This window comes from Crocuta crocuta, unplaced genomic scaffold (genome assembly GCF_008692635.1).
Source record: "Crocuta crocuta isolate KB4526 unplaced genomic scaffold, BGI_CrCroc_1.0 scaffold124, whole genome shotgun sequence".
Lineage (NCBI taxonomy): Eukaryota > Metazoa > Chordata > Mammalia > Carnivora > Hyaenidae > Crocuta > Crocuta crocuta.
Genome location: NW_027551573.1, coordinates 6,210,392 through 6,220,859, shown reverse-complemented (window position 1 = coordinate 6,220,859; position 10,468 = coordinate 6,210,392). Strand labels below are relative to the sequence as shown.

Sequence of the window (10,468 nt, the reverse complement as noted above, 5' to 3'; positions counted from 1 at the left end):
ATACAAATGTTTGTATGAAACTGGATCTTCCTAGGTCAGGTAATTACCACTGTGCTTTTTTATTTTTAGGGCTCCGGGAGTTCAAATAGCCTGGAAGTGCGGTTTATTCACTTCTGGAGAAATAAGGCCGTTTTCTGTGACTCAGAGAGGCCAGTTTATAGTCCTCAGTACGTCCCAGGATTCATTAAACGGTTTGATTCACATATTGTAGGTATAGCCTGAATAAATAAAAAAGGCATCACATAAAAGAGCACAGCTTTTCTTGTTTAAAAACAAAGTGATTTACAGTCAGCTAGAAGGTGATACTCGGCTACACTGTGTTCTTATTGCCTATCTAATAGACACTTGAGAGGACCATGTGATCTGTGACACATTTCGGCATAACCGACAGCAACTTACAAGCTTCGGGCCGCGTTCCGTTGACCCTCCTCTGCCACTCGCCACCGCGCACGCGCGCCGCTCCAGGTGCACCTGCCGCGGGCGCCTTCAGAAGATACTGACCTGTGACAATACCGGAGTCTGTGGCTGGGACTGTATCTGTGACTGGTGCTGCTGAGAGGCCGGCTGCGGGCTCCCGATGGCGGGGATGGGGGACGTCATCTGGGAGGTGACTGGGGAGGGCTGCCGAGGAGAGGGCTGAGGCGGGTGCTGCATGTGCTGCTGCAGCTGCTGCAGCTGGAGCTGCTGCTGCAGCTGCTGCTGCAGCTGCTGCTGCAGGTGTTGCTGCTGCTGCAGGTGCTGCTGCAGGTGGTGCTGGAAATGCTGCTGCTGCATCTGCTGCTGGAGCTGCTGCTGCATTTGGTGCTGCTGCTGCAGCTGCTGCTGCTGCCTCTGCATGTGCTGCTGCTGGGTTTGCACGGAAGGGCTCACCTGGGCGGGGGGCGCCGAGCCCACCAGGGTCGTCCCCATGGAACTGATCAGCGGGGCCCCAATGTTCGAGGGCATGTTGGCGGCGATGGTGACCGACGTGACGATCTGGTTCATGGGGAGTCTCATGGGTACGGGCTTGGGGGCGATGGACCTGGGGAGCGACTGGTGCAGAGTCTGGGGTGAGGCCGGTACGGTCCCGTGCTGCGACAGCGGGGGGTTGAGAAGGAGCGAGGAAGTCAGATTGGTGGACGCCAGGGTCTGCTGAACGGAGCGAATGGTCTGGGCTTCTGCTGACTCGGCAGCAGCCTGCATTTGGGGCGAGAAAACCCCCAGATACTAAAATCCCCAAGTAGTTAAAATACTACTCTGTTTTTTAAGAGTAAGAAAAAATGACCACCACTATTCATTCTTCCCTGGACTCAATTTTCCTGTCTTAAGAGTTTTTAGCTCCCCTACCCCAGAAGTAGGGTCAAATTCCTTCCCCCTTGAATTGGGCTAGCCTTGTACCCTGTCTAGGCATCTGCTATCACCACGTGGGTGATAAGGGGCACATGGCCCAGTCTCCACTCCAAAGCCAGCCGGCCAATCGCCTTGTCCGTGACCGAGGCCCAGCTGCCTCCAACCGCCACCCGGACTGCGGACCAATGAGCAGGACCGGTGGATCCTGACGAGTCTGGCCTAGATGGAAGAACTAGCCAGTTCACTGCCGCCCTCTGAGATAAATGCTTGTCTTTTCAGGTCACTGGGCTTTGTGGCTGGGCGTTACACAGCACGATGTAGCAAAAGATAACGGATACACGCGTTCAAGAACACCACGTCTCCAGCAGTTAAGCCTGAGCTAACCCTCATCCCTGTAAATCATACTGAAAGACAAGAGAGTACAGACTGCCCGAGGGTTCAAATGGTGCTCTGCTACTTGGCAGCTCTGTGACCCTGGGCAAGTTAATTCACCCACCTGTTCCTCAGTTTCCTTACCTATAAAATGGGGTGTTAATGGTATTTATCTTCACAGAGGTTCTGAGAATTAAATTACTTCATGTTTGTGAAGCGTTTAGAATGGCGCTTGGCCCAGGGGATGCATTTAGTAAATGTTAGTTATTTTTTTATTAATTAACAATTACTATTTCCAGAAAACTACTACCAGAAAATGTCAAAGCCCTGCATTTTCCGACAGTGTATGACAGGGCCCACTTGAAAACAGGAGTAATGTGACGGAATTCCTTAGAGATACTCAATGGAAGTATTTCATGGCTTAAGAAATGTTTGAGTTTACCCGATATTTTCAAAGATTTCCAGAATTTATCGCAGGAGTCCTAGATCGGGGGAGAACATGCAGCACTTGGGTGGCTGCATAACCTGTCTGTTGTAAGATAAACACTTGATCTGATTTGAGGCTCCGCATGGAGAGACGCTGCTATTATATTTTGCACTAAAAATACGTAATCGTCTCTATCAAAGTAAATTCTTTTACTGACGTAACCGTGATCGAACTGATTGCTCTTACTGGCTATTTTCTTCTCTTGTTCTTCACCAAATTAGAGAGGAGGGTAGTGGTAGCACGTTGGAGGCATCACGCTGGCATCCACTCTCTTCGATGATACTGAATGTTTACTTCCAGATTTTTATGACTCCCACTTCTAAAATCTACTAGTAGAAGGATCTTATAAGTGATGATCTTATGTTGACAGTCATTCAGTGGAGGAGAAGCCATTGTGGATGGCTTGTGTTTGAACACATCATCAGGGTGAAACACCGTCTATCGGTGGACAGCTCTCTGGTTTTTTACAGAAGCTAGGTGGGCTTTCGTGCCTCCTGGAGGTTCATGTTCTAAAGTCTTAGGGTAAGAAGAAGCCTGCAAAGACTCATTAATCATCTTTAAAAAACCATGAAATCTCCCATAAGGTAGAATACGCCCAGTATTCTACATATGAACAGGGAAACAATTTGTATATACCCTAATATTTAAAAATCACCCAGCTAGTCTTAATGATGAAACTACAAGGGAAGTCTGTATTTAGACACCTGGCCAATCACACCAATGTGCCTTTAAGACTCCACTAGTGGTGAAGAGAAACGGGTGGATGAGTGGAAAGAGTTCTTGCTGGCCTGCCAGGTTTACTCCCTTATATTTTAATAGTAAGTTCCTATTAATTTTTGTTGGTTGATTGGTTACCGTGCCCCTTTGAAATGTGGGCTCCAAAATGGAACCAATTCTTCAGATGTGGTCTAATCATCATCACATTAGAAGCTATTTTAATAGCTTTGGGTTTGGACTGAAATTATTCTGAACTTCTACTTCACGGACTATTTTAGTTACCTGCCAGGACTCTGAATATAAATGAAGGATGCTCTCAGCCTGTCCTAACTTAATGAAAAACAAAACAAAACAAAACAAAAAAATAAAATAAAACCCAAACACCCCAAACACACACTACTTTAGATTTATTCTTTTAAAATTCCATCCTATTGGTTTTTGGGAATCTACTAAATTTTATTCAGACATACTTCTGAATCCTGATGCAAGTCCCCCAATGTATAACTTTTACGGTGTCTCTTCTACATCAGTCATAGACTCGATGAGCCCAATTGTGGTTACTGTTTCCTGAACGCCTTTTGAGAGACTGCCTCTTGGCTGAAATCCACGTGTGGTTGCTTATTCATGCTCTAATGCACAAAGATCACCTATGCCTGCTTCTGGGTAAATGAATGAATAAATGATCCACTTAGGAAGTGCACGTACACCGCTCCTCTAGCTGGACCACTCTATCTCATTAGCCAACCATCCCTCCATTCTTAACATCGGTAGCCTACACGTTTGGCTGTGTTCTACCAATATGCCGATCTGAGTCCAGAACTGGTACATCCTTTAATGTGTGTCTTCCAGGGTCTCGGATGAAGGTTTCACTATTGACCTGATGAATGTCTGTGTTCTCCTTCCAACAACATGGAAGGTGTCCTAACAGCAGACAGCAAAACAAGGGACCCCTCTTGATCTGATTTGAGTGGCTGCCCATCGTAGAGCTTAATATAAAGAAGCAGCAATTGAGGTGAAGACAAGAAAAAAGGAATTAAGCCCTTCTTAACTTTTCTTTTAAGTTTATTTATTTTGAGAGAGAAAAAGCGAGCATGCAGGGGAGGGGCACAGACGGAGGAATCCCAAACAGGCTCTACAGCCTGACATGGCCCTCGAACTCACGAACCTCAAGATCATCACTTGAGCCAAACCCAAGAGCTGGGCGCTTAACTGACTGGGCCACTCAGGCACCCCGGAATTAGATCCTTTTTAAACGGCTTTGCCAGCAACACCCACCATGCCCTGCAGCCTTGTGTGGTACTTCTGGCAACAAGCACGACAATGGAAATGAATCCCTGATCACCAGGCGAAATACATCAATAGCAAAAACATCAGTTCAAATGATTCTCCCCTAAGCCTCTCAAAATTCTAGAGAGGCTAAAGACAAAATTAATTAAATGTTAAAATGCAACGTAATAGCTCATGCTCCTTTTGTATCAAGGTAATAATAATCCAGAGTGACATTTGCTTTGGGATGCTGGTGCATTTTATAATACATCAGGGCCCATTTTCTACTCTATGTATAATACATATACACGTCCTTTTTTTTTTTTAAGTACTTGGAGTATAATTTTATTTTAAAAAGTCATGAGGCTTATTTATTTATATGATGTGGAACAGTCTGGTCAAAAATGCAACATCTCCTACGACAATAATAGAAGCACTGGAGAATTTGTGATAGGATGTCCCAAACCACCTGACCAAAATACCGCCCAGTTTCAAGGGATGGACATTGACAAGGATCTCAGTCCCTGATGAAAAGCAAAAGCGAGAGGCTATTCAAGATTTGTCTTGAATATTTGTGTTTTGTTAAATAGTCTCAACATACATAAAGAGAGGTCAGTGAATCTTCTGGAAACAATTTCGATGCAGCAGTTTAAATGAACTGTTGGTGGGGGGAGGCACGTGCCTGAGTGGCTCTGGCAGTTAAGCCTTTGACTTCGGCCTCAGGTCATGATCTTGTGGTTCGTGAGCTCAAGTCCCACGTAGGGCTCTGTGCTGACGGCTTGGAGCCTGGAGCCAGCTTCGGATCCTGTGTTTCCCTCTTGTTCTCTGCCCCTCCCCCGCTTGCACTGTCTCTCTCCCTCTCAAAAATAAATAAACATTAAAAAATAAAATAAATAAGTGAACTCCTATTTTTCATGCTATCATTGAGGTCATCTCCAATGGAAACAAATAAGCTGATGAGTTGTTCAAGATGCCTTTTTTTTTTTTTTTTTTTTTGGCCCACTCTAAGAGGAGCTGCCTGTAGGCTTTCTGCGCTCTGGGCTGGTGTCAACCTGGCTAACTCTGAGGCTGGCCGTTCCCGCGCGGGTTTACCTTAGAAACGAGGCTGGCCCTGTAAGCGGCCAGGGCCTTCAAGTATTCCTTTTTGGCAGCTTCCGTTTTCCTCTTATAAACCTATTAAAAGACACAGTTAGCATCGCCTTTAGTATACACATTCTCAGCCATAAGAAGACAGGCCGCACAAATTAGGTCAAGACTTGTAACTCGCATGGAAGGCTGGTTTCGGCGGCTTTGGTTTTTAAATGTGAACACACACCCACCCGCACACCCACACACATTAAAACAAAACCCTCCTGTCCTCACTGGAGCACAATTTTGATTATACGATTTTCATTTGACGATTACAAATGAAAAAAAAAAAAAAGATTTCAGGAGAACCAGCGGAGGGCTGGATGGGGTAGCAAGAAGAGTAAAATTTGCTCCAAATGGTTCAAATTACAGAAAATAACGAGTTTCTCCATCAGTGTCTTCCTCCCTCCCCTCCCCCATTTCTAACCTGCACCAAATAAGGGGATTAAAACATCACCAATGACAGGTACGGTGTGGGAAGGCACAAGAGAAAAGATGAAACTACCTTAGTTTTCTTCTGAAGGAAAAAAACCCTCAGAAATAGTTAAAAGATGGGAAATTTCCATTAGTGAGGCCAACGAGTTACATAAATAAATCCCACTATACAAAACGTGATTTGCTCTTCCTTTTCTTAACAGTGTCTGACGGCTGTGTGTGAGACCAAAGCGCAACTGCCTTTCTCTCCAGAGTTAAAAGATGCAGCGGTTTGCCAGTCCCTGAGGATTACATTTCTGGGACAGAGAATCAGTGCACCGCATACAACAATAAGCTCACCGCAAACGGGCAAAAATCTATAGCCGCACCATCCCCGAGTAAGCAGCGAGGAGGAATGAGGTCACGATTCGTAAAAGAAAACAAGAGGGTTTGCACTCTTCATTCCTGAAATGGCTATTCTGTATTATTACTAAGAGAGGTCAAGTCTTCTGAGTGCACGTAAAGTTAAATCTCATTGATGGTCATTGGAGTTTCACACAAGGTGTACGGAAGCCATTCTTCCCTCCATTTGTGCGGGAGGAGCCTCAAGGGGAAACTCTGGGGGTGAGGCCCTAAGGAAGTATCTCCCACCGGCTTGGCTCATCTCTCAATACTTCTTGGCCGATGCAATGGCCAAGCTTTCGAATGAACTTGGAAGAAAATTTCAAGCGCCCCGTGACAGTAATGAGACTCACAGAGGCGGCCTCAAAGTTTGGAAACCCACCAGGACAGGACAGCACAAGGGTTCGGAGACAGGATCAGAGGAAAGGCAAGCGGGAGGGTCCTAATCTCTCTGGAGTGCCCTTTCTGAGCCAAGGGGGCAAGTTCCGCATTATCTAAAGCGAAAAGATGATCATCAAAAGTGTACGCTTACAGGAGATTGCCTGAATTTCCCCCACTGCTCCACGGAATGGGTTCCGAACACAAACCCTTAAGGGGGCCTGAGGAATCCGTGTAACTGGGGAGAGTGGCTTAGATTTACACAACTGCGTTTCTAAATCCCACAGCTCAGAAAAGGCCTTCCTGAGAAACAGTCGCATTAGGTGAACATTCACTCGGAGAAGATGGGAGAAATACTCTGCTAACTTTTTTAAGAGTATGGTCGCGGTGGATCGTTGCCTCACCTGCTTCTGCTCCTCTCCAAGGCTGTCCCACATAGATGCAACGATTTTTGAGACCTCTCCAAAGGTTGCATTGGGGTTTTGACCTTTAATTGCAGCCTGTGTGTCTCTGAAAAACAGGGCATATGCTGACACTGGCTTCTGGGGCTCATTGGGATCTTTCTTTTTCTTTTTCTTTGGAGTCTTGGGCTTCTTGCCAGAATCTGGAGCAGCTCTTTTCTCTCCAATGGCCTGCAAAGCAGGAAGAAAATTCACTGCCTCGAATGTCCTCACAGCGAAGGCGGCAAGACCGAACCAGATCCGCAGTTCTTTGAAGGTTTTGTTAAGCAGATTCATCAACAGATGAATCACCGGCAAAAGCAGGGGAGGGGTAAGTTTTCTTAGAGTTAACTGGACAGCAAAGATTAGCATTTAGAACATTGATTAATGAGACCCAGAAGTATCTTCAATACATTCATAACATATGCTCTAAATAGCAATTATGAGTAATGAAAAACAGAACACGATACCAGGCAATGAATGAAGTATGTGCATATGTGTGTGTGTGTGTGCATTACATGCGTACACATAAAATATTTTACATTTTCAGAGGTCTTAGAAGGATTTTAAATAATAATTCAGGATGCAGATCATATTCAGATATTTTAAACTGAGGTCCCTTGCCAGAGTCCTCTGCCATATATGATCAGTCTGAATCGATTTTTTGAAGCGTCAAGTTTTATCTTACCAGAATGTTCCTTTGCTAATGTTTTATCTTACCAGAATGTTCCACCAGAAATGCCGGTGGAAATTAGCTACAATCCCTAAGCTCACATAGTAAAAGAAAGGTCATCTTTATTTCTTTATGCAATTAAAACTTTCTGAAGAATAGGGTAACAAGAAACGTTAAAAAAATGTCAAAACTCCCTTAACTGGGGGGAAACTGATATTCTTCACTAAAATGAAAACAAACCTGTATGAGAGCAATAACTGATGGTTAAAATCACCTAGGCTATAAAGAAGACTGATAAGAAAAGAGTTATGACATATAGTGAGTGACTCTGTCCAGAAGAATATTGTCATAGAGACAGTAAGTCCTTTACACATACTTACCATATGAGCCCTCTGAGATCAAAGCCACAGACATGCCATGGGTATAGCTCCCTATATTTATATAGCAATGAGCTCCAGACTCACCTGCTGCTACCATCATCTAATCATATAATGTCCTTCTCAGAGAAGCAGGAGAAGAGATGCATCACCCCTGTTTTAACCCCCTACATTATAATATGACTGTACTGAAGACCATTTTGCAGTTAACTTCAGGAATGCTGAAATGTTTGACAAAATCGGTTTTAAAAGCCAGCCATGGGGAAGATCAGCAGAGATAGGCTCAAGTTCCTGACAGATTGGTTTTTAATGGCCTTGAGTCTTGAATCCTAAATTCAAATTTTCCAAAAGTATCATTATTTTCTGAATGACAGTCATTTGGAACTTAATCCAATTACTAAAATTTGTAGGGAGAAAAATGGTAAGTAACTTGTTTCTGAGTGCTCTGGACCCTTGCTGTGTTGGGGAATCACAAGTCCACTTTTCGGTGGGCCTATCACACGCACTATTTGAGTGATAACAACATCTGTACTTCATACAAGTAGTGTACACACTTCAGATGCTGGTGAGCCACATCTCACCTCTTCTCCAAAATGCCAGCTTTCATGACTCACACAATTAATTCATTAATTTTCAATCATCTTTTTTCCCCCTAAATTCTCAGAATCATTGCGACTTGCTTAATTCTAGTTAATGAATCTGAACTTGTAAGGCAGTCAGATGCCTTTCGGTTAGAGCTTCAATGGGCGCCAAGTTTTCCTTCAGTGAAAAAATACTGCTTTGGCCCCAAGGAAAAAAATATCTGCATATAACACAGATTTTTCTAATTGAGTCCAATAACTATACACCTTTCCTGGAAGAAACTTTGGCACTGTTTGCAGCAACAATGCCCTGACCAAAGGCAAGGTGAAAGCGATTTCCAGGGCAGCTCTTCCCAGAGAAGAGCTCAATCTCACTTCCTGTAAAATAGCATTCAAATGTTGACAGCCTTTGATATCTTCCTTGGATAATCATGATGTGCCCTGATCATTGTTACCTTTTAAGAATAAACTTGAAATGAAGAATCTCACAGTTTAAATAAAAATCCCAGAATTAATTCTCCTACCGAAACCTGTATGTGATTGACTGAAGAAGGCTGGGAAAGGTGGAGAAATGGTTTTCCCCAAAAGAGACACAATCAATGATAATTTTAATCTTTCTTTCTCGGCTCAGTTGCTTAAAGGAGAACAAATTGGATTCCTTGCCTTTACACAAAACCTAGACTCTTGCTGAAAATGGAGTAAGCTAGGAGTCACAGATAAGGTTCTCCTCAGCCATGACAATTTCAGTGTGGTACAAAAGTGAGTATCAGATCAGTGGAAACGTGAGTGAAATGAAAGGAATCCATTTGAATGGTGTCATGGCCAGTTGTAACTTAGCTGTGCCTTATTCCCATCCCTGGAGTTTCTTTATAATCATTGTTTCTCACTTCACCTTACAGAGGTCCTTTTAAGTGCGAGCAGAGACTGGTAATCCATTTACCCAATCTGTGTCCAGTGGAGTGCTAACATGTCCAGTGAGGTGCTAACACGTCAGGACAGATCAAACCCTCCTTCTTTAAATCCCTGCAATATATTCTAACCTCCCTTCCCTCTTCCGTCATCACTCTCAACCTTCTCTAGCTCTTCTTCTTCTTCCATTTGCTACTTAAAAATTAATGATGCTCAGGGCTCCTCACACACTCTGAGAAGTCCTGATTACTTCCATGTCTCCATATTTACGTGCTGATGGTCCCCAAATCTGCTGTTGTACCTCCAGTGAACTGAGTTGTAGCTCAAACGTGGATGCTTCATATTCAACCCGTACTGTGCCAAACTCTCATCTTCTCCATGGGAGAAAAAGTAACACTCTTCTCTCTCTGGGCCGTTTCTCTCATTTGCTGATATCCATGCTTACTCTCATACTAAAACCCCATTTATCTTTGATTCCTTCAAACCCCAGTGGATTACCAAAATTTATGACCCTCTCTCTTATATGTCTCACTAAGCTGGTACCTCCTGTCAGTTCCTTCCTTTGCTCAAAGGAAACACTTTGTAACAAAAGGATCTTCTGATCCGTTTTCTTTCCTCCAGTCCCTCCCTTTGTAACGCATTCCGTATACAGCCAAAGCCATCTTTTGAAAGCATAAAGTTGCGTATGCCATTCCGCTATGCAAATCATTAATCAGCTCTCAACTACCTGCTTCCACATTTCAGCTCCTACTTTCTTCAATTCCTAGTTCTTTCCTCCCCATATCAAACTGTTCATGATACTCATAAATTGGCATGTACTTCCTCTGCTCCCACGGCCAGAATGCCGGCCCCTCTCTTCTGCCTCACAAACTTTTATGTATCCTCTTAGACCTAATTCAAACATCACCTTCTCAATAAAGTCTTCCTCAAATCACTCTCCCAAGCAGAATCGATTACAATCTTAGCCCACCAGATACATCAATTATACTACTAAT

General features: G+C 43.9%; 1 protein-coding gene across 1 annotated transcript in view; it reads right to left on the bottom strand.

Annotated features, from left to right (window-relative positions):
* Window positions 1-437: 437 nt before the first annotated feature.
* TOX3 (TOX high mobility group box family member 3) overlaps window positions 438-10,468 on the bottom strand; it is a 28,814-nt gene continuing 18,783 nt past the window's right edge. Inside the window, exons 4-6 of the mRNA XM_077751378.1 lie at window positions 6,898-7,125; window positions 5,264-5,344; window positions 438-1,176 (exon numbers count right to left, since the gene is read on the bottom strand). Coding sequence (XP_077607504.1) covers window positions 487-1,176; window positions 5,264-5,344; window positions 6,898-7,125 — 999 coding nt within the window. The 3' untranslated portion in view covers window positions 438-486. The remainder of the gene's footprint in view (window positions 1,177-5,263; window positions 5,345-6,897; window positions 7,126-10,468) is intronic.